The sequence below is a fragment of the Emys orbicularis genome, chromosome 1, assembly GCF_028017835.1.
Source record: "Emys orbicularis isolate rEmyOrb1 chromosome 1, rEmyOrb1.hap1, whole genome shotgun sequence".
Lineage (NCBI taxonomy): Eukaryota > Metazoa > Chordata > Testudines > Emydidae > Emys > Emys orbicularis.
Genome location: NC_088683.1, coordinates 223,834,761 through 223,859,769, shown reverse-complemented (window position 1 = coordinate 223,859,769; position 25,009 = coordinate 223,834,761). Strand labels below are relative to the sequence as shown.

Here is a 25,009-nt window from a genome sequence, read left to right as displayed (position 1 = left end):
CCGAGGGCGGCAAAATGCTGCCCCCCAAATCCTGCCGCCCTAGGCGACCGCCTAGGGTTGCCTAGTGGAAGCGCCGGCCCTGCCAACTATACATATAAAATGATGGGGTCTAAATTAGCTGTTACCACTCAAGAAAGAGATCTTGGAGTCATTGTGGATAGTTCTCTGAAAACATCCACTCAATGTGCAGTGGCAGTCAAAAAAGCGAACAAAATGTTGGGAATCATTCAGAAAGCGATAGATAAGACAGAAAATATCACATTGCCTCTATATAAATCCACATCTTGAATACTGTGTGCAGACTGGAATTGGAAAAGGCTCAGAAAAGGCAACAAAAATGATTAGGGGTATGGAACAACTTCCATATGAGGAGCGATTAATAAGACTGGGACTTTTCAGTTTGGAAAAGAGATGACTGGGGGGGGGGGGGGATATGATAGAGGACTATAAAATCATGACTAGTGTGGAGAAAGTAAATAAGAAAGTGTTATTTACTCCTTCTCATGACACAAGAGCTAGGGGTCACCAAATGAAATGAATAGGCAGCAGGTTTAAAACAAACAAAAGGAAGTATTTTTTCACACAATGCACAGTCGACCTGTGGAGCTCCTTGCCAGAGGATGTTGTGAAGGCCAAGACTATAACAGGGTTCAAAAAAGAACTAGATAAGTTCATGGAGGATAGGTCCATCAATGGCTATTAGCCAGGATGGGCAGGGATGGTGTCCCTAGCCTCTGTTTGCCAGAAGCTGGGGATGGATCACTTGAGGATTACCTGTTCTGTTCTTTCTCTCTGGGGCACCTGGCATTGACCACTGTCAGAAGACAGGATACTGGGCTAGATGGACCTTTGGTCTGACCCAGTATGGCCATTTTTATGTTCTTATGATTTTCAGCTTTAACAGGAGTCATGTGTAAATCCAGCTGATCAGTTTTGGCCTCTAGTAAGAATGTTGTGGGGTTTTTTTTCTCCTCAGATATGCAGAATTACAGTGGGTAAATTTAAAATGTTTTATTCCGCTTACTCTTCTACATCCTTGTGATGGGGCACCTGTCCCACACTGGGCTCTAAGGGGTTAATAGAGCCCTTGGGAGGCTGCGCAGGAGGCGGCAAATCAGAGAGCGGTTGCGAGGAGCAGCCAATCAGGGCTGGGCTGGCCCATATAAGAAGGGCAGCAGAACAGCTTTGGTCACTCCCTGGAGCTTGAGGAGGGAGGTAGACTGTCTGCCTTGCAGGTTGAAGGCAGTAAGCACCCTGGACAGAGCAGTGCTGCAGGCAGAGACCCAGGGAGCTAAAGGCAGCTGCTTGTGGGCTGCAGGGATCTGCAGGCTGAGGCTCTGAGGCAAGGGTAAAGAGGGTGCTGTGGCCATGGGGAAGTGGCCCAGGGAAATCTACTGAGGAGTAAGAAGGGGTGCTGCAAGCAGTGGCCATCTACAGGGTCCTTGGGCCGGGATCCTGAGTAGTGGGCAGGCATGAGTCCCTCCCCTTCCCCCACTTGCCACTGAGGAAGTGGCTAGACTAAGGGACTACAACATTCCCCCGGAAGTGGGGAGTACAGAGTGTGGCACAGCTGGAGGGCTGTGTCACAAAGACAATGCCCTGGTCCTGGGAGTGATGTGGATCCCTGGAGGAGAAGTGACTGTGGCGGGATGCCACCAGAAGAGGGAGCCCTGGCTAGCAGAGCTGATCCCTGGAACATCCAGCAGGGGGCGCTGCAATGGTGAGTCCCATCCCATCAGAATCCTCTTTACTGTGTTCTCCTCAAGTTGGCCTCTTTATTATCCTCCCTTTCCCCTGAATTCTCACTTGGAAAAAGCTCTTTTTCCTGTCTCGCTCCATTTGTGTCATCTCACTTTTTTCTCTGCTCCCTGCCTTTTTCTCTTCCTCAGCTTAATGCTGTACACCCATGTTTGTTTCCTCTTGCATCTACACCTTTCCTCTTCCCTCAGACTCTTCTCCTTTCTGATTAACCTTTCTATCTTTCCCATTCTTATTGCCTCCTCCTGTTTGCTCCCTACTACCCATCTCTTCCTGCACCCCACTCATCATGCCCTGGCAGTCGGCTGCAGGCCTAAAGAGGACCTGCTTCACTGAGTGGCATGCCTGGCCACTTGGCTACAGATAGGCAGTCCCTGTATAACTGAAAGAGAAACGACTGGGGCTCTGAGCTCCAGAACTGCTGCTGCCGTGCAGCAGAAAGACATGTCACTGCTCAGGATCACCATATCTCCCATGACTCAGGTGAAATGTGGAGAAAACCATGTTTCTTGGAAAACTCACTGGGAAGATGGGGATGCTTCCTCAAAGCAGAGTAACCGGCAGCTTTTTGGGGCCCCCTGTAAAACCATCAGTTGGGATCCTCCCCACCATCTGAAAGGTCCATGATCCAGAGTCTGACCTACCATAAACTCCTCTGCCATGATACCAGATTAGAAGGGAACAGGTGAAGTGTTTAACACTTGTCTGTGCGTTATGCAAAGGGAGTTAGAAAAATAGTGGATCAACATTTCCATTTAGACAGGTGGAGGGAGGAACTTGTAATGTGGCCACCCAGGGTCTCAATAAAGGGAAAGGCTCCCTGATTCCCCAGAGCTGTAATTAGTCAGTCAGCATAGATCAGCTCATACCCCACACCATTTGGAACTGGAGAATGGGCGCCAAACATCACACTAACACCTGATGCTATGGTGTTGCCTGCACTGCAGGCCTTGACTGTCATTGTAATGTCAGAAAGGAAAAAGTGATTTCTCACCACACCATATAGGTACTCAGGCAGAGTACATATATACACTCATAAGCTGTGGTGCTGTCAGAGGAGATATATCACAGCTGTGATGCAGAGGCCATGAAGTGTGTTTCGAAATGTGAGGAAAACACTCATTTTAGCCAGTATCCCATATGATTTCAGTATGCAAATAACCTGTGTGTTGAGATTTGCTGAGTTACTTCTTATGTCCAAATCTCACTGCTCAGCATTTTTATAACTGTTCAAAAATTAAACTGTACATTTAACAACTACATTAAAGTGTGTGGTCTGTATCTCTAAGAAAACATAAATATCCTTTTGTTACACCTCCCTGAGCCCCAGTCAGGTAATATATGCTGCTCCTCCTCCCAACTGAAGAGTGCTTTTGTAATAGTGAAATACTTTCACAACTGAAAGTCTGTGTGTGTGGAAGCTGCTCTTAGTCCTGTTAATGCTGCTGTCAGCAAAGATGTCCAATTAATCAAGACTCACCTGGTGTTCCCAGGCGGGCCTGAGTGATGGTTAGTTTCTCATGTGGGGCTTGGCACTGACAGCTTATTTCATCTGCAAATGGAGCAGGTGCAATCAGAGTCTGGAAGGCAATGGAGGGGTAGAGACAGAAAAAAACAAAACAAAAATTACATGAGCAAATATCTAGTTCATTCTTCAACCAGGAAGACAAACCTGAATCATTTCATTGTATGTCAGCGAGTCCTAACTGTGCATAATGATGGCTTGTTTCCTTTTTGAAATCACTCATGAGCTCACCCAATTTATACAAAAAGTGCCAATTAAGCACTGAGGAGACTATGGTGTTTTTAAAACACCATGCAAACTAAACCTTGGTCTTAGTCAAGAAGCTCTAATGTTTTGGAAGTGGTTCAGGAAAATAAACAATCTATCCACACATTGAATTCTCTCTGGCTACCGGCCCAGTGTATAAGAAGCTTAGTTCTTGGACTGTTGATTGTATGAGCTTTCTCTTTTCCTGGGCTATGTCTTGTCTACTGAGGAAATCCAAAACAATCAGCTGGCACAGTAGCTTGTCTACTGGGGGACTCAATCAGGGTGAGTAGGGTTCCATTTTCCTTAGTGTCTTTCTTGCAGTTTTCAGATAAAACATCTACTTTTTGCTATTTATCATTTGTGAGCATGGGATAGTTGCACTTAGATCAGTGTCCAGGAGGTAAAATGCTCAGTTATATTAGAAGTAACTGAAAAACTGATTAGATACTAGGATTTTGGAAAACACTAACTGACCATCTCCTCACTAGCTTTTGAGTGGATTGGGCACAAACTCCACCCACTGACAAAAATTAGATATAAACTACCTCTGTTGAATTTTTTCATGAAGCAAGGGTCCTTGATACTTCATTTTATTATTGATAAAGGGCATACAAAGTCAGGGCTGGACTAAGGTAGGAAATCCCAGTGAAATTCTGACCGATTTATCTGGAATTCCTTTCATTATTATTATTATTATTATTATTTTATATTGCAGTAATAGTTAGACACCCTAACTGATGTCCGAGCTCCATTTTATTAGATGGGGCTATATATACATATACTAAGAGACAGTGCCTGGAGAGTTTATACTTGAAAGGTACAAGAAAGACAAAGGGTGGGAGAAATGAGGTGGTATATCCCCATTTTACAGATAGAAACCTCCTGATACAACGAGAGATTAAATGTTTGTCAGGAAGTTATCAGCAATTATAACCTCGGGTATTATATGCCTTGCACCTTGTGATTTGTTATGGGGAGAAATACCATTTGCTTGTTAGTTTTGAAATCCATTAGTTGAAAGTAGTAATCAATTAACAATAAAAAGGTTTCCTCCTTTGTCAAAAGCAAATACATCCCCTATTAGTCTTTGGGATTTCATGGCCTTGCATCATCTGTCTTGTTGTTTTGCTCTTTGGAAGAGACTGCATGGAGCATACCCAGTTGTGATATCTGTTATTTGAGCACTCATTATTGGCCATAACAAAATATTTCTTGCCATTTAGTTACATTTTTCAATACTTAGAAGACTGCTATGTCATTTAGTGAGCATTTTTCAGCAATGCCAGACCACTGTGTCTCCTTTTAGCAAAAATTGCCCACTTATCTCTTTTCTTTTGTTGGAATGGCTGATATGGGTTCATGTTGGTGACTAGCGTTGCTCTTAATTTAGGCCATTCTTGTAAATATTTATTTTTCTTGATGACAAATCTCCAAACTTGACACTTGCAATGGGACCCTTTGTTCTTGACCTGAGAGGGTGGCTTCCACTGGTACATAAAGGTGAACTCTGGGATTTGTTTGTAGCCTATCTTGGTTGGGATTCACCACCAATATTGCTTTTATAAAACTCTCATCACTCCTACAGATTTAAAAAATCTCCTGTATTGCAGTGAAGCTGCCCTACTTTCACTGATGCCTTCATCATGTTAAATGTGTCTGCCACACACTGACAAAATTAAAAATAAAATATGGGAAAATCAAACTTTCTGTTTGGGTTCTGTGGAAGGGAATCCTGTTCAACTAGCTGCCCACATAGCACAGTGCACACTCGTTTCTTTATTTTCTAATCACTGTCTTTTTGCTTCTGTCTCCGTGATTGTTGAGTGCTAAACTGCCTTTTTATCTCCAAGCAATGTCAAGTTACACAACATCCCACACAGGCTGCTTCATGCTGGGATAAAGAGGAAGGCAGGAATGTTAAAACAATAATGGCTATGGTCTGAGGCCTGCAACTGGTAATCACATCCTAGCTAGGTACAGGCTGTTTCCTGGGAGATTATTTGAAGAAAATAGGTCTGGTTTGCAGCAAGAGATTTTTTTTTATTTTATTTTTTTGCTAGTCAAACAGAGTAAATCTTTTACCCATATACATTTATTTGCAATACTGAGCAGCTTTTTCTCTCAGTCCCAACTAAAGCCAAGCACATCCTGTTTTAGCTTCCCACTAGCCTGGGTCTTGTTGGAAAAGGTCTTGTCAATTCTTTTCTTACCATGTGACCTCCCGACCTTCTGACATTAAAACGAACAGTAATTAGGGACCAGTGACTAAAATCAGGAATATGTCAAGGAGGAACACACATTCAGAAATGCATACAAATAATGTGCTTATAGATCAAACAGAATACAAAGGAGACTCTCCATTGGTACCTGAGGCTGTGTCATTGAATCTAGATGAGGAAAAATTGTAGCTGAACCTCATCACTTTTGGAAATGGAACTTGGCCATCCAAGTTACTTAGCCCTTGAATGCTGAGGGGAGTAAATTGCAATGCCTAACTGCCTTTAAAAATCTGGGCATAAGTGCCAAATTTAGCCCTGGGCTATAGTAATTGTAAAGACAATGTGAAATCATCCTGACAACACTGAAATTCCCGCTCCCTCTTCTAACCAGCTTGAAAATTGTTTCAGCTAAACTGGAGCCATAGTATAGACCAGGCTTGGGTGGCCTGAACTGTTTTTATTGAATCAGCTTCAAAATCACCTTAAACCAATTCAGCAAAATCAGCGGTTTTGAAATCACGTGAGTATAAATCACGGGTGGCCAACCTGAGCCTGAGAAGGAGCCAGAATTTACCAATGTACATTGCCAAAGAGCCACAGTAATATGTCAGCAGCCCCCCATGAGCTCCCCGCTCCCAGCGCCTCCCGCCCACCAGCCCCACTGATCAGCACCTTCCCCTCCCTCCCCGCACCTCCCGATCCGCTGTTTTGTGGCATGCAGGAGGCTCTGGGGGGGGGAGGAGGGAGGGCACGGCAGGCTCGGGAAGGGGGCGGGAAGGAGTGGGGTAGAGTGGGGGCAGGGCCTGTGGCAGAGCCAGGGGTTGACCCATGAGCACCCCCCAGCACACTGTTAGCTCCAGCCCCAGAGTTGGTGCCTATGCAAGGAGCTGCATGTGGCTCCAGAGCCACAGGCTGGCCACCCCGATATAAATGGTTCAGGCCATCCAACCCTATGGCTCCAATTCGTTTTTAAATGGTTAGAATTGTGGGGAAAACTCCCTGGTGTAGACAAGCCATCTCCCTTTAGCCTGAAGATCCCTGTGCACCAGCTGAGCAGTGGATCTAATTTTGCATGTCTCCCTGCCAATCAAATTTGGGTGTGGAGGATCTGGCACTGTGAGCGGTTTGAGATCCACATTACCTTTGCACCTGTCCATTCAAATAAGTAATCTCTAAGGTACCCATGTATTCTTAGCTCAATATCCCTAGCTGTGGCTGACAAACAGATCAGATTATTTAGTTTCTTTTTATTTGAGTGTACAAAGAATGTTGCAATAACAGGGCTGGCTTGCTTGCTATGTCCCCACGAAGGAAATATCTCTCTCCATCCATTTGCCAGCATATTCTATTTCAAACAGATTACCAACCAGGACACTGAAGGTAACTGTTTTCTCCCCATTTATCCCCCTCTGCCAGTGACTGCAGAAAAACACTGAGCCAGAGAAAATGTAAACAAATATTTTAGTTCAAAAAGAAAAGTACTAATGAACAATGTGGTTAATTCTGCCATGGTGGCATCTACCTGGATATAGTTATTCAGGAACTGCTGTCTGTTTCTGGTGCAGTTCCGATGCCTGAAATTTGCAGCGGAGGGTGTGGGGGGGTGGGGTTTGCAGAATATAGCCTGGCTCCTTATTTTTCTTTCATATGTCTCTTTGTGTTTTATGCCCTGATTGTTGAACCCTAGCTGATTTACTGTTGAAAAGGACACAGGTGAACAGAGGCAATTTGGAGGCAATAATTTATAGAAAATTTTGGAACTGACTTCCTCATTTTTCCCCCTCAAAGAGAATAGTTTTAATAAAGGGTTTGAGTTCCCTTCCTCTGACTCTGTGTGCTAGCAAGGAATTCAAATGTCTCCAAAGTGGAGGAAAAAGCATCAGAACTCTTGCCAGGAGAAGCCCCCAGTCCGGATCACTTCCTTAAGCTAGTAAGAGTAGACCTATAGGCCCAGCTTTTCTCTTCTTGCCAGGGAAACTTTCTAGGAGAGTTTATCTCAGATTATGACGAGTTTGCTGAGATTTCTCCAATTACTCTGAATAAACTCATTGAACACAATGGAACTGGCAGAGCTATACAAGGAGGGATTTGGCTCCTGGATTCTAAATCAGATGGCTGTACAACAATTATTAAAGGCACACTCTGTCTAAATATATTTTACAAGGTGCTGTTACTTGTAACCCCTACAATTTCTATAACTTTGAGAATGGGGTGGGCAACTGATGTAAGGAGCTCTCATCCCTTCCATCTATTGAAAAACTGAGACAAAAGACCTGAGGAGCAGATTGTATTTGCACAGACGCACCTACTTTGTGTAGGTCATCAGCGGAGAGACCTACTTTGCAAAATGATCAATTTTGGCTGTTTTGGGTTAAAATGTACTTTAATCTTGGGTGCAGTGGAGGGTGCATGAAATTTTGATCCTTATTGTATAATGAAAGGGCAGCAGAACTGTCCTTAGCCTGCCCTAATTAAGGGGGGTTACCCTAAGCTTACCTCATTTGCTAAGCAGGGGGTAGGGATGCTAAATCCAAGTGAAAGTCAGAGGAAGTGGAGACAGGGTTTCTACCTAGTGGCGTGACCTCTGTTTAAGGAGTCCTAGATATCATTTGACCCTCCCTCTCCAGTGTTTAAAAATAGACTCAATCAAGAGTCCTTATTTCTGCTCTGTAATCACTACTGCTGAAATCATTAAGCAGGTCTAGAGTCCTGAACATTAGACCTGGTTTGTGGACAGTGTCATTGTGAAAGGCTACACAGCGGATACAGCAACAGTGAGGTTCCCCACTAACCAGTGAAATCGCTTAAAAAGTGGGTTAAGTGGTGGTTTGCATTCTAGCATTGCGGCTAGAGGCAGTGAGCAGTGTGAGTGGCAAGCAGAAGCACTGGTGAGGAGTGGCAGGGATGACTGCGGCATGGGTCACCTGTGGCAGCGGAGGCATCGCTCGACCATTTCCCCCCTTCAGGAGTGGGAGGTGAAGCCGTGTCAATGCACTGCTGGATTCTAGGACTTTGCTGACCTCACACAACAAACCGTGAGTGGGTGCAGTGGAGGGAAAGGGGAGTGGTATGTAATGGCCATTTGTCTATTGGACTTTCACACAGCAAGGTGGGAAACTGAGGCAAAGGACACTGCCCAAGATACCATGGGGGCAGGTGCTTACTTATAGTTTGCATGTTTTTGAGTCACTGTGGTGTTTTCCCAAAGTAATACTGTGTTCCCTCTCTCTTGTAATAAAAGTTTTCTTTTGTTGTGCAAACACTCAGTGCTTGTGAGCGGGGATGTCTTGCCTCTTAGTAAAAATAACAGGAGTACTTGTGGCACCTCTAAGGTGCCACAAGTACTCCTGTTATTTTTGCGGATACAGACTAACACGGCTGCTACTCTGAAACTTGCCTCTTAGTGAATGTCTACACAGTGTTTCAAAACCCACAGCCGTGAGTTTCAGACTCTAGGTCTATAGATTCAGGTTTGTGCTATGGCACTAAAAAAAGCTGTCTAGGCATTTGGGCTTGGCATCTGAGGCCCAGAGAAGTGGATAGATTTTAGAGCTCCAGCACCAGCCGCAATGTCTACAGTGCTGTTTTTAGTGCCATAGTGTGAGCCCTGCAATTAGTAGTTCTGGCCTCTGAGACTCATTCCTGTGGATTTAAAAATGCAGTGTAGCCATTCCCCTGGATGGCTGTAAGGGTGGTGTTTAGTCTCCCCGTTTTCTGGGTGGGGATTCAAGCTGGTTCTGTTTTATATTGTTAAGAGGAACATTATAAAAATGTTAAGAGGAACTGTAGATCTTGAACTCAGCCCTTTTTGCTGCCACCATCACCTTGCAGTTTTTCAGTTGGTTTATTTGATATGTTTGACAGCATTTAGTGTACAGTCTGTTTCATTATATCCTTTAGAACAGGGCTGGGTTGGTTTTGTTTGTGTGGGTCTTTCACACAGCAACAAGGGAGAGAAAAACATTTTTGAAAATAGGAAAATGTAGTTGTAAAACCACAGAATTAGCAGAAGGATTCCGGGACAATACTTTACACTACTTTTATCTCATTTTTTAACTCCCTAGATTTCAAGTTGACAGTCTCTTAAAAGTAGAGAGAGACTTTGGACCAGTTCCAAAATAGGACACCTGATTTCAATGGAACTAATCACATGCATAAGGACTACTCTTATAAGGACTTGTTGCACTGGACCCATAGTTTGCAAACAATGACTAAAAATTGGGAAACGTGAAAATCCGAGGGGAAAATTTAAAGCAGTTTTTCAACACATTCGTTAAGAATAAAATACTACCAAAAATCTTATAAGTAACTGAAGAATGAGAAATATACACATGCTGGGTCTGTAAAATATTAGACCTAAAACATGAGCATTCCTTGCAGATGAAGAATCTCTTAAGGCAGCGGTTCTCAAACTTTAGCAACCCAAGGACCCCCACTTTGATTTAAAATTTTTCATGGACCCCCAGGCCCCACCCCTACCCCACCCCTTCCCCCAAGGTCCTACCCCCGCTCCTCCTCTTCCCACTCCACCCTTGCCCCTCCTCTTCCCTGCCTCTTTCCGCCCCAAGTGAACAGCTGTTCAGCGGCGTGCAGGAGGCACTGGGAGGGAGGGGGAGGAGTTGATCAGTGGGGCCCGTGGACTCCTGTTTGATAAACGCTGCCTTAAGGACTATCTAGGTCTGCCTCTGGGTACTAAAGGAATGCCTCTTGAAGGACCAGGTGTTCAGGGAGTGAATTTTTACTCCTGGGGATAGGTGTCTGATTTACGATTATCTTTTTTGCATCTACTGTTTCATGATATTACCTCCCAATTATAAATTAAAACTATATTACCAGTAACCATGACCCAGCTGAGGTGTATTACACTGCAGTTACAACTTAACTGCCCCTTATCTCTGTGTACCTCCAGGTAAAGATTCTGCAAGTGGAATTTATTTAAAAGATCTGTTGATGATGCATGAACCAAAAGAGAATCCAGCTCATTCTCCCAGATTTCTATTGGCTCTGCAGAGCAAATATGAATAAAGAGTAATTCAGAATAATTTATTTATATTTTTAATAATATTTTTAAAAAATTCATCCAATTTGCAAACAATCCAGACAGCCATTTTTTCAAATACTATCTGGGCTTCATCCTCCATAAAGTCATGTTATGCATTACTAATCGTTGTATAATAATTATTGACTGACTAATAATCACAAGATGCAAGTATAAGTTTCAGAAAGAAAGGAACAATGCAGAAAATTCTTCCCATCATTTTACAAAAGCGTGTGGTGATATGTATAGATTCATAGCTTTTTATGGCCAAAAGAGACCATTATGATCTACTCTAATCTGCATGTCAAGAAGTGGTTTCTGCATCAAGCCCATAGGCTCTAGCTCAACCAGAAATTATCGTTTAGAAAGTATGACATATTTTAGAGGTATGTTGGGTCCCAAACTCAAACAAAGCACAAGTTAAAGAACCAAATATGTACCAAACATCAGGTACACAAGATGGAAAAAGACACAGTTCTGCAATTCAACACTGCCTCAGTACAGACAAGCATTTCATGGGAGTTAGCCACCAACACAGAACCACAAAAGAACAACCTGAGGGCAAGCCATTATTTAATACTTCCGTCAACCTAGCAGCATCTACCTCTGGTCTTAGGTCGGCTTAATTACATTGCACGGGGCATGACGTTTTTCATGGCCTTGATCAATGTAGTTAAGCTGACCTAACTTTATAGTGTAGACCAACCCTTAGTTTTGGCATATCTTTGTATATAAAGCTGGCTGTGTCGGTGGTTTCTATATATGTATTTCTGACAAATGTGAATAGTTCTTAGCTCCTTCCTATGGGTTTTTTCTGCTTTAGTATTTTTTATGTAGTAAATTCCTTGCTTTTGCTGTCTAGTTACACTAGCCTTTTTACTCGTCTTCCTAGGCTGTGATATAGACATTCACAATAACTGAAAAAAGCATTGTTTGAGAAATAGACAATGTTCAACTGAAACAGCAAGTTCCAAATAGCATAACACACATACATATGAGCAAGAAATACAATACATTCTATAGTATATAATATTCGCACCAATTCTCCTATCCTATCTGTGACTCTTGCAATGACATCTCAGTAGTGCTATATATCTGACCAATAAATAATGCAACATCTTGTTGCCAGGGGTACAGCATATTTAGATATGTAGCAATGGTGTGACTCTCAGTGAAGTGAAAAGCAAACCACAATCTAATTCTTGGTGGTGATATGCTGCAGGCAAAGAAAAAATATTTTAAAAGTGTGCCAAAGAAAGTTATGTGCATACCAACAAAGGCCAGATTTGATACCCTTTTTAAATTTTTGGTCCAAAACAGCCAAAAATCATGAATACTAGTTTCGGGTCCAAATACAGTACACAACTTGTGCAGGGCTAAGATCACCTACATTTAGTCAAACCATGCCTCTTTTAAGCTGTTCAGACACAGCCTTATTACACAGTCATCTGCTCTAATGCTCCTTCTCCATGACATCTGTACCCCAGCATAGATCCAAATTGAAGAAGAGCCGATGTCAGGCTCCCTAAATCACACCACATTGTGGAAAAACAAAAGCATGGCTGGTTTTGTAACTATAATAAAGCCCTTTATATCTATAATGTTGCTAACTATAAAAGTTAAAATCATATGCATTTGTTGAGGAGTTTACTTGTGTGAACTGGTAAGAATATCGGAAATACTTCTAGAGCAGTTATGTATGAATCATCCTGAATCATTGTTTAAATATCAGATCAAATAAAAAGGAAAAAAAGGTCAGAGATCAAAATATTGAAAGTCAAGGCTAATACAATTTTTAGAAATAGCTTCTTCAAATTTCATACTTAGTCGCATCAATGGGGAATAATCTCTACAGCCATTATAGCTCTAGCTTAAACCATTATTATAGCTCCACCGAGTGAGACTAATATATAGTAATCTTTCTCATCTACTCTTAACTGAAATGTTAGCGTTTTTCAAAACTCCTGAATGATTTCACCAACACAACTAGCATATTTTTAAAAATTATTGTAAAAATGATTAAAGCCCCTAAGTGACTTGAGAGCCTAAGTCTCATTGAAAGTTAATGGGACTTAGGCTCCCAACTCCTGTAGGTGCTTTTGAAAATGTTACTGTAGAGACTTATTTTGGAAGGAAGAGACATACAGTATGAGTAAAGAAAACTCCCACTGCACTTCAGTGAATGGTCAAACCAAGTGGTAGTCCTTCAAGTTTGTTTTCAGGTAAGTTTCTATGTGTATTGTTTTTAACTGCAGCACTGTAATTCGAAATTGCCATTGCTTCTTTTTGTTGTAGACACTGTCTGGGATTGTCTCCAACCCCACCTGAGCATGTGCATTGTTGTTGTTGTTATTATTTATTTACTATTTAGGTTTTGGTAATTCCCACTGGGCGATAGATGCTTTCCAAACCTGGATGAAGACAAAGGCCTTGATCCTGCAAGGAGCCAGGAGCTATCCACAGGGAATTAATTGCAGAATCAAGCCCAAAGCCTACATCGTCATAAACAAACTAAATAAATAGGTTCAGACAGCTGCATCTTCCAAATTAACTCCCCCTCCCCTTTAATCTTCTCTATTCCACGTGCCTCTGCTTCCCAGCTAACCTAAGGGCTTGCCTATGCTGTGGATTTTTAGCCACCTAGGTAGCTACATTGGTGCAAACATGTCCCTAGTGTAGACATAGTGCACCAGTTTAAAAAATACAATTTGCATTGATGCAAATTATCCCATTTTCAAACAGTTGGCGCTTCCATAACCAGACCATGTCTACAGTATAGGTGTATACTGGAATAGCAACACTTGTATAGCTGCACCAGTGGCTAACACCCACATTGTAGACAAGACTAGAATGTAATGGATTGTTTCATTGTCTGAGGCAAAGGTCACTGAAGGGGTGTGAAGAAAGGAGCTATTAATTGGCAGGCAGGTGCATGAAAATAGGGAACACAGAGTAGGCAAAGTTAGAGGGAAGGATGGAGCAGGGAGTATCTACTTCAATATGAATTCTTAGTGGAGCCTCTGACTGGCTTTTTTTAGTTCAAAAATCCCAGACAGCGTCTGCAAAAAAAAAGAAAGTCATGGCAATTTAAATAAAAATAGTGCTACATATAGAAAAAACTCATATTTCAATACACATTGAAACTTACCTGAAAACTGACTTCAGTGTCTCCTGCTTTCCTCATTCACTGAAGGACACAGAAGTTTCCTTTAATCCTACTGTGACACTTCATGCCAAGATGGCAGCCTCCATGACATAAAGTCAGAGGGATTGACTGAAAAAGAAATATTTACATTGTGACAGATATTAATTAAAATATTTGCTGTTTTGGGGAATCAAATAAGCAATTCTTTTTTTAATTAAAAAGCCAATAACAGTAAATATCTACTATACAAAATATCCATTTATGAAGTCCTACTAACTCCTATTGCTTCTGTGAAAATATGTATTGACCTATGCAAAGTTTCATTATTAATTAATGGACACTTTCTTCAAGCATTTCATGTTATTTGATCTAATTTTGAATTATATGTATATTTAGATTTTAAAAATAGTTTGTTTGTTTATTTTTTAAACTGCCTATACAAAGAGTTCAGGGCGCCCTGACTATTCATTACTCTCAGACCAACATAATGACCACCCAGCTGCATGAAAAAAAATAATTTGTAAATAACACAAATTCAGCTCACCAGTATTACATAATCGCCTGGTAACAAATTAAAATACAGTGTAATGGAACTATAGTAAAGTTCTTTTAATTAGGACTCCCCAATGGAGAGCCTTGTATCCCAGTTAAGTGGCTGTCCCAATTAATGATCCAACCCAACTCCCATTGACTTTATAGGAGTTGGTTCAGCAACTAAGAGATGAGGCTATTTAAAAAATCTGAAAAGACTTAAAATGAAATCAAGTACTGTACTGAATAAGACTAATGGACTAGATCCTCAGTTGATACACTGGCATAGCTCCATAGTTTTCAATGGAGCTATGGTGACTTACACCAGGTAAGGATCTGGTCGCATATACACTACTTTCCATCTTTATTAGTTCTTTTAATCTTTATCATTTTTGTATGTAAGGAACAAAGCTTAGAAATTCAAGCCTTTTATTACTCTGTTAAGTTCCATTTAACCCTTCTGGCCATTGGCTATCAATGTTTCCACTTTAAGACACACTTTTGCCAAAAGAGTTCTGATTAAGCAGCAGTCAGGACCATTCACTATCATGTGTATAGTGGATTGTATTCTTAAATATTCTTAAATATTCAGGACCATTCACTATTAGGTGGAGTATACTGTATTCTTAAATATTCTGACTTCTCCTCTATTTCAACACTGGCACATTTCTTTCAGCAAGTATGGAGGTAAGGCAGATATGTAGTCCCACAATCTCATCTTAAAAGTATGAGTTTTCCATAAAGCTTTATTCCAAGTGTCTCTATTGTCATTACTGATTTATTAATATTCACGAAGCTCTAAAAAAGATCATTATGAGTTCCTGTTTTATTCATGTATTCTGGTTGCCACCTTCATTTCCATAGGAATTCTACTGGAATGACTGATACTGTAAATACCTGCTTCACACTGACATTTTTTCCTTTAAATTCTTTTTATGTGGCAGGATAGAAGGGATATAATGTATTCAAAAGTGTTGTATTATGTGTAAGAAAAATCTTAACAAACAGCATTAGTAAACAGTGCAGTACAAACATTTTAAAAAAGCCCACCCAAAGCCTTTCCATTTATAAATTAACAGTTTTTTTAAAAAGTTGTTAGTTAATTATAAGAAGAGCGAGTGGAAAATGTTAATTTAGGCCAACTCCAGCAACTGTTGCTATTTGTCAGAACAGTATAATATTTGAAATATAATGTTAAATGTAATTATTGAAGTTGGATTTTTTTTAATTTGTTTTAATTAAGGTTGTGATTTAATTCTGGTGGTAAATGATCTCATTTCCAGTGCTAAACTATTGCATAAATCATAGTGTCACACCTTATTGATATCCATTTCTCGGGCTTCTTTCATATGTATCATTATTATCCATGCCTTGTGGTAACACATACAGGGAAAGGTTAACCATTACCCTTGTCTAGAATAATAAACCAGACAGTCTTAAATGCAGAACAACGATAAAAACGTTCCAAATGTAAGCAAGATTAGCACATGAAAATACACTGCACTTGGGCTGCAGCACCCCAAATGGAGCCTGTGCTTGTTTGACTGTGAAGTGGCCTGGGCTGCCTGGATGAGCCTTTTGTCACCTTCAGTCAAAGACTAACAACTTGTTTTATTATCACACACCTTCCCCACCCACCCCAAAGTCCCATTTCTCCACACTGCCCCTTCAAACAGCACTCTTTTAATCAACGGCATATAAAGGATGGGTGGCATTTACCATAATTTAGAGCCCTAAATCTCATTGGAAGCCTGCCCTCCAAAGTTCTTTATGACTTTAGAAAAGCAGCAAGTAACACCTCATTATCTTGTCTGATTTGTTAAAGAGCTGAATCCTGCCTGATGCAGAATGAACCTGCAGCACCCTGGGAGTGAAACTGAACAGTGATGGTGGAAGAGGGTTTTTAATGCAATACATCAGACATACAGCGATAAAGGAATTCTCTACCGAATGTGCAGCCAGCATCTCTGAATGCACTGTTGTCATACACTAATTATTTAAGATCTGCAGCTCTTTTTTTTTAATGCAGCTTTCCCGAGTCACATGCTTTCTATACCTGAAGTGAAATCATGGAAGTGTACACTGGCAATCTCCTTAGAACCTTTTAGCAATGTGAGTGATCTTGCCATATCATTGCCCCCCCACATGCATCCTTAATTCACTGTCTTTTATTTAGGAATGTGGCAATTCTGCTTATCTGTCATTTTATTTCCCAAAGTCAGCACAAAGACAAAGAACAGGCGAGGATACAATGAACAGCCTTGCTGTAAATCCGAACCTAAGAAAGGCTAAAGAAAAATGCCATTTTTACATTTTCCGACATTGTTATAGAAAGAGACCTGCCATAACAGAATATTAACCTCTTCCTCACAGACAAAAACACAATAATCCTAAATAGTCTGTATTTTTTCCACAGCTGGCACAATAGTTTTTTGTAATCCAAGTTCTCCCAGTGCAGACCCTGAGCACAATCAACTGAGATACGTTAGGCTGCAGATGAATTCATATTTACATGTTAAATCTTTGAACAATTGATTCCTTTACATTCTAATAAGACAAAGAGCTCTTGGGTGACAAATACATACATCCTTTGTCTCTACTTACCAACCGAGGCTGAGGGCATGTGTGTTCTATCTCCTCCATGGTTTCTGAAAGAAGCTCATTAGAAAGGGATTTTGGGATACCTGTTTCTGACTCAGCATCGGTGGTGAGCACTGGCATGGCCAGTGAATGTTTGTTTTTCTCCGCGATGCCCTCTCTGCTGTTCTCTTTGCAGCCAGATAATGTTTTTCTTTGTCATGTAATTCCCTCCCCCACCCCTCACCTTTCTTCTCTCTCCCTTCCCTTGAGGAATTAAAGGTTTTTCTTTCAAGGAGAAGCGAAGAGGCAAGGCCTCAGTTTATCACTATAACAACCAGCCAGCAACAGAGCAGCTGGTGTGGGATACAGTATTCTCATTTGCATGATGTCTTCTGGTTGGTTACTGTCACCATAGTACCACTCCATCTGATTTATGTGCTGTATTGACATTAGATGATACACACAGCACCAGAACTTATGGAAGGAGGGGTTATTTAGCACTATAGGACTTTGTTAATGTGAACAAACACAGTTGCACTCTACATATCAGACACCCCCCCTTCCCAAGATACATATTAAAATTCTCCCAAATTATACCCCCATCTGACATGATTAATGGAGAAATGTACTCATTTTTTGCATGTAACCAAGCTTTAATTAGTATTGCACTCTGTTGGATGGAGATTTATAGACAAAAACTGAGGACCACATTTTTATATATGGGGACTAAGATGCATGTGCAAAAATCTGTGCATTTATTGCACATACAAAACCCATACTTGCAGCAGGCACAATTACAAATTGTTACATACAGATACCAGATATGCATGTAAAAGCTCATTCTAGAGTCTAGGTGATTCCTTAAAGTCCTGGCTGAGACACAATGGCTACTGTCCATGCACAGGGTGTAAGACTGGGAGTCAGCCAACTGTCCTGACTCTGCCATTAGCCTCCCATGTGACAGGGGCAAGTCACCTAACCTATATCTGCTTCAATTTTCACGATAAAGTAGGATAATAATACTTTACTCTGAGATCTTTTACTTTATTGCACTATAAAAGTGCAAAGTATTACTTTTCTAAATTGAGATCACAAGGCAATTAACAGCTTGATATATCTGTTAACTAAAGATCAGTGACCTATACAGCATTCTGTGTTGCAGAGGATATGTACTACTGACATGGTAATGCTGTTTATAGAGAGTCTTAATTCACCCAGTCTTATATGGCTTTGCTGTTCTTTCTTGACTTACGTCTTTGTAGTTCTTTGGTGCTGAAAGGACAGCTCCTCCAAGTGGAAACTTTACTTGTGGAATCAATTAGTGAAAAATAGATATAGAGAGGGACTGGTTATCTGGTCCTGTTCATGCTAACACTTACCATATTGCATAGTTCTTACTACTGTATTTCCAGTGTCTTCAATGGCTTTGTCCACTGGTGATTAATTACTGATAGAGCTCCATTTTTGCTATTCTTTGTGGAAGTGCAAACAAAGACTACTAATATTTTTAACACCATGTTATCTAGACCTGCTCATCTAGCCACAGCCACTCATGATAGTAAGCACTGCACACAGTCGTAAATGTTTGAAACTTGGTCCCTAGCACACCACTCAAATCTGCAAAGCTATGTTTTACTAAAGGGACTTGAGAGTTGGACTTTGAAGGTAGTTTGAAAGCAAAAATCTACCGCCCCTCTCTTTTTGACATTTTGAAGGGAAAACAGTCAACTTATATCTCTTACATGATTTCAGGCTACGGTACCTCTCCAAAGTCAAATGACTCAGAATACGAATTCTAATTGTTACAATCCAGACCACCAGGTGGACTTAGTACAGAGAGAGAATGAAAAATCTGATAAACAATGAGTGGCTTGTCCTTCAATGAGCTAGTAATGGAGCCTGTAGTAGAATATTTGATTAACATGTTTATTACTTCTCCCATTGACTGAATGTATTTTCTTGTAGTTCTTGACACTTGTACTTAGACCATTTATAAGGATGTATTGAATATGTGATATTGGCATTTATTATCCATTGTAGCAAGGTGAATTGGCCTTCCTCTGACACAGACAGGGAGGAACCACTTCCTGTCCCCTAGTGGGTGGAGCCATGCTGGGCCTGCCCTTTGTGCTGGAAGTGGAGGGTGGAACAGGAAGTATAAGAGGCCAGGCCTCCTGTTCAGTTGAGGAAGAGCCAGCGACGGAGTCAGACACTGCTTCCTTGTTGCTGGCCCCTGAACCAGGGATTGAACTGTATCAACCCTGCCTCTGGAGGAACACGAGGAGATGCTGCTACCTGGTGAATACCCCAAGGAGCTGCTGGAACTGCCAGTTGCCAAGTCCCCAGGAGCCCAAGTGCCCATGAGGAATGAAGCCCTATGACTAGGTCGGGGTAGGAAGTAGCCTAGGGAACCAGACATTAGTCCAGTTGTGTTTGCTGAAACTACAGTCAGCATGTTTTGGCAGGATCCCTACTAACCCAGTGGCGGGATTTCCCGCCACTGTTAGGGCCCTGGGCTGAGAGCCGGTAGAGTAGGGTGGGCCCAGGTCCCCCTGCCCCCTGCTGCCAAACCCACCCCTCAGATGGCAGCCTTCCACCTTAGGCCACATGGCCTGCATTCGTTTGCTATCTACCCCAGCCAGGGAGCTTGGCCATAGATTGCTTCTTCTCTGGGGGCTTGAGCCTAATTGTTTACTGTCTGCCAAAGACTACTTTTACTCTACCCCAGATGGTGAGCTGGGCCACAGACTGCTTTTGCTCTGCTCCAGCCAGAGGGCTTGAGCCTGACTACTTAATATTGCTTGGCCCCGCCCAGAGGGCTTGAGCTTGGCTGTGTTTGCTGCCTGGCCAAATCAGAGGGCTGGCTATAGACTCCTTACTGATTTACAGTGCTAATCCCCTGTTGATCAGCCCTCAGCCGTTAAGTGGCGTAGTGAGGCATAGTGGCCTCCCTCTGATGCAGACAGGGACGAACCATTCTAAGCCCCTACATCCATAGTTGTAGATTTCTTTCCTACTTTGATGTATGTATGTGCTTTTTGATAAATGACAGCAGCAGGACACAGGAGTTAAGAATGTATTCTTTTTCTTTAAAATGTCTTCACTTTATGTGGAAAAGTCTAATCATTATATGTGCTTGTAGTTTTTGGTAATAAAACTAAAATTGCTATTTTGATATAAAGGAAATTTATTTAGTATTCTACAAAAAGTATTTGTGTTCTAGATACACAGAAAGTGGCACAGTTTTAGGGATTAGGCCTTTGATCCAAAATGTGCCCTCAGTCCAAAATATAACCAAGTATTTTTACCATAGCAAAATACAAATTAAATCCCTAACCCCTGTGATTAGGGTAGGAATCTGGACAGTGTCTTCTTAAGAATTGACTTGTTTTTTAGTCATCCTGTATGGCAATTTTATGACACATAGGTTATGGGTTTTCACTACTGATATACCAGATTTTCTCAGACTTGTTGTACACAGCAGTAATGTCAGGATAACTTTGAGTTGATGCTTTTGTAATGAAGAGAATACCTTGGTTGGCTTGAAATGTAATAGGCTGAAAGATGTGGCTTTCAGTAGCACTTAGCCACGGTGGCTACGTTTAACTTTTATTTAAAACATAATTTGAAGATTTTGTTGCTCCAGTTCAAGCTTAATAAAGGAAAAATAGAAATTAAAGTGAGCTGACACCATGATGAATTATAAGAGAACCATGACTCACAATCGTTCTTCATTAATAGGCAGCTTTATTTAAAATATCATATCAGACATGGCACAGGCAGTAGAGAAGAGGAACTCTTCAAAAGAGAGGGGGAGGTGGGGATGAAGAAGAGGAGATGAGAAAGGGCATGTAAAAGGGAGAAGATGCAAAGAGTGCAAGGGAGAGACTGGATTGGGAAAGAAAGGAGAAAACATAAAAAAGAGGCAAACACTGAACAAGGCAAAACATGTTTTGTTTTTGTTTTGGGTTTTTTGTTTTTGATGTCACTAAACCCCCTTGCTGAATCTTTTCTCTTGTAATTAAGTTGCCTATAATTTATTTTCCCTATATACAGGACTCACACACTATTAAAGATATTCTCGGGGGAAATAATTAAAAAAATGATTAATGAAGCACCATGACCTTAATTTGTTACTCATTTCCTTAAGAAACAAATGCAGTGCTTTTTAGGGTAATATTCACCCAGATATGGAAATGCAGGGCCCTTCACATCACGCAGCGGGGCTGAGTAAGGTGGGGACTTAGGCAGAGTGTCGACATAAAGCAGTCCTCTGCAAACTTTTCCAGGCATGCCAGCTCTTAAAAGACCAGTGAGGAGAGAATAACTGCCAGAGGTGGGAGTACCACTTGATGTATACTCAGCTGGACCCAGTGGTCCAAACCCCTCCCCATCAGGGAGTGCAGAGGGGATGTAGCTATTCTTCCAGCTCAATGGCTGTGTGTGAGTTGGCAATGTAAATTTCTTCCTGTCCTTTTTACGCTTTTCTTTAGTTAACTGTGCAAAGTCTATTACTCTAGCATTGTGCAGGGAAGGGTGAATTATACCTTTATTTCATTTAAGGTCTGCATATTAAATCTTGTCCACATTCTGATTTAATAAGTTTACAGTACAGCTATTTTTTCATCTTATGGCAGCATTAAAGAAAATGGTTCTCTCTTGCATTAATACTACAGCCTATCTAAACTATACCAATGATGCAAGATGGAAGTGGAATATCCTCTTGCTGCTGCACATTGTATATCCCAGTTTGGGGGGGAAATATTGATTAAAATCTTTTCCCATTTGCCTGAACAGAAAAAATAATTAATAAACATATGTTGCCCTTTAATAAAGGCTTTTCTCATGGAAATGCCTTTATTAAATTTAATAGGGTTAAATCATTAAGGTTCTATAGAAATATGATAGGGTTCTTTAGAAAGTATTCTAAAATATATAGAATTGTATATAGCATGATATCCTTTCTATAGGCTTTTTGAGTCATTCTATAGAAGGGATATAATTTTCTATAAATTCTCTAGACTTAAAGGTCCTGTAAAAAGGTTACCATATTAAATTCTGTCAGACTTTTCTATAAGCATTTAATCCAAAGATTTATATGTGGTTTATAAGCATTATTTAGGCCTCATAAAACACTTTTGAGGTAGATAATACTATACCCATTTTACATATCGATAATGGTCCTGATCCCAAAAAGCATTTAAGCATGTGCATACATTTGCTCATGTGAGTAGTCCCATTGACTGCATGGGGGCTAGTCTGAGAGAGAGCAGTTAATGTCCCAATCCAGGACAGAATTTATGCACATGCTTGCTTTTAATCATGTCTTTTAGTGCTGTCCTCAACATGATGCTTTAGTGAATTGGGTCCTGACTGATTTGCTTTAGGTCACAAAACAAAGTGATTTTCTCACAATCCTTAGTTCTACCCCCTGGACAACAAAGGGTGGCATTTTCATTATTTTAAAATAATATTCTGACCTAAATTGAGAAGTCAGGAAATTCCAAGTTAAGAGCAACTCACATCCTTGTGGTGTTTAGATGCTGCATGTGATTATTAGAACTGGGAGCATTGGCTGTTGGGAGTCTGAAAGGACAGGAAACAGGAAGGAGGGGGGAGGAGTTGAGGAGGCTGGGAGAGTTACAGAGTGTGCAGCTACAGCTTGGTAAAGAGATTTCCACTGTAAATAAAGTTCTGTTGAAGTTTGTTAATACCTTGCCTGGTGGATACAACATTTTGGCGATGAGGATGAATCTTCTGCCTCTGAACCCACCTGCACCCTTTCTGCAAAGGCCAGGTGAGCCTCCAATTGCTTTTACTGCCTGGATCCATATGTTTGAGACTTATCTGCTTGCAATCAGTGCTACAGAGATTTCTGAAGTAAGAAAGCGTGCTCTGCTAATCCACTGCCTTGGAGCAGAAGGGCAGCGTATATTTTACACTTTTACCCTTGCAGATGATAAATATGAGACTGCACTCACTCCATTAAAGAACCTTTTTGTGCCAAAAGGGAATGTAGTAGCTAATCGCTACAGATTTTGCCAGCGTGAGCAGAAACCAGGGGAGACTATAATGCAGTATATTGCTTCCCTGAGGAGTCTGATTGTAACTTGTGACTTTGGGAATATGGCAGATGAGATGATTAGAGACCAGCTCATTGAGAAAACAACCGTGCTTCGTGTAAGAGAACGCTTACTTCTAGAACCACAATTTACACTAGAAAAAGCAATAACCATTGCTACTCAGATTGAGTCAGCTACAGCTGAAGCCAAAATAATGAGCAAGCCCAGTCCAGGCTGTGACTCCTTTGCAGAAAAGTTCACTATCACTGCAGACAAACAATTGCAAAAGGAAAACTAATGAAAAGCCACTGAATCAGCAAATGCAAAATACAGTAAAAGCATGCTTTTGCTGTGGATCCCCACAACATTTTGCAAGCTACACAGGATGTCCAGCAAAAGTAGCTCAGTGCAATCATTGCAAAAAGATTGGGCATTTTGCTAAAGTATGTCACAGTAGCTAGTTCAATCAACAGGTGCATGCAGTTACAATACCAGATGTTACTGTGCTGAGTGTAGACAAAATCACTACTGCACATATTCCAGAACAGATAAAGTGCACTGTAAATGTTTCTGCCATACCCTCAGGCAAATCACACTCTATTCAGCTAATGTTGGACACTGGCTCAGCAGTATCTATACTACCTGATTCCATCTATTTGCATTACTTTAAAGATGTGCCTCTTACTGAACCCAAACTTCACTTGGTATGCTATTTGAAAAACCACATTCCAGTACATGACTGCCTGCCAGCAATAGTTACTTTTGGTGATTGCTGTGTAACTGCGGAGTTCTACATTGTCCACAAAGGCACTCCGATCCTTGGCAGAGATTTATTAGCTGCTTTAAATCTCAGGGTAGTTAATGGATGAATTGATCTTCCCCAGCAAAGCACTCTTGTGGTACACACACCAGTTTCAGCTGGGACCCAACTCCAGGTTGAGGAGAAACTCGGCTGTGCTTATGGGTTTCTGCATAAAGTTAAAATGCGGAATAATGTGATGCCTGTATGACAGAAATTACGGCGCTTACCATTTTCAGTCAGGGAAGCTGTTTCAGAGGAACTTAGAAAACTTGTTCAAAAGGACATTATTGAAGAGATTAACTCCTCGGAATGGGTTTCACCTATAGTAGTGATGCAGAAGAAGGGTGGAGACATTCGCCTTTGTGTGGACTTAAGGGAGCCAAATAAAGCTATTGTGATTGACAGCCATCCTCTTCCTCACATAGAAGAAGTATTTGCAGAACTCCGTGGAGCAAAGATGTTTTCTACTCTTGATTTGCAGAGCGCATACCACCAGGTTATGTTGCATGAAGACAGCAGAGATCTCACAGCATTTATTACACATGAGGGACTATTTCGTTTTAAACGTGTTCCATACGGTCTCGCATCAGCCCCAAGTGCCTTCCAAAAAATGATGTAATTGATTCTGAAGAATCAACATGGAGTTCAGTGCTATTTGGATGATATTATTGTGTTTGGAAATACTACTGAGGAGCATGACAGTAACCTGCAGTCTGTATTAAACTGCATCAGCAAAGCAGGCCTCAAGCTCAACAGGTCCAAATGCAAATTTAGACAAACTGAACTCTCCTTTCTGGGTCATACAATTTCACAGGCTGGACTAAAACCTGATCCAGATCATATCCTGGCAATTTCAAATGCTCCTCCTCCAACAGATTTCCAAACCTTACGTTCCTTCTTGGGTCTTACCTCCTGGTATGCAAAATTCATTCCCAATTATGCTTCTGTCATTGAACCATTACGAGAATTACTACAGAGAAGTTCAACCTTAGTGTGGACAACGGATGCACAAGCTAGTTTCGAAAGGGTGAAAGACTTGATTGTACATAGTCCAGTACTTGCACTATTCAGTCCCGCATTGCCCACAATTGTAACTCCTG

At 41.2% G+C, this 25,009-nt stretch overlaps 1 protein-coding gene across 2 annotated transcripts in view; it reads right to left on the bottom strand.

Moving 5' to 3' along the window:
* Positions 1-25,009, bottom strand: part of PCYT1B (phosphate cytidylyltransferase 1B, choline) — a 60,153-nt gene that overhangs the window by 25,362 nt on the left and 9,782 nt on the right. Inside the window, exons 1-2 of one of the 2 annotated variants that reach the window (XM_065421680.1) lie at positions 17,070-17,186; positions 3,239-3,338 (exon numbers count right to left, since the gene is read on the bottom strand). In XM_065421680.1, the coding sequence (XP_065277752.1) occupies positions 3,239-3,338; positions 17,070-17,186 (217 nt within the window). Of the gene's footprint in view, positions 1-3,238; positions 3,339-17,069; positions 17,187-25,009 lie in introns of those variants that run through there. The other variant, XM_065421673.1, reaches the window with a different exon arrangement.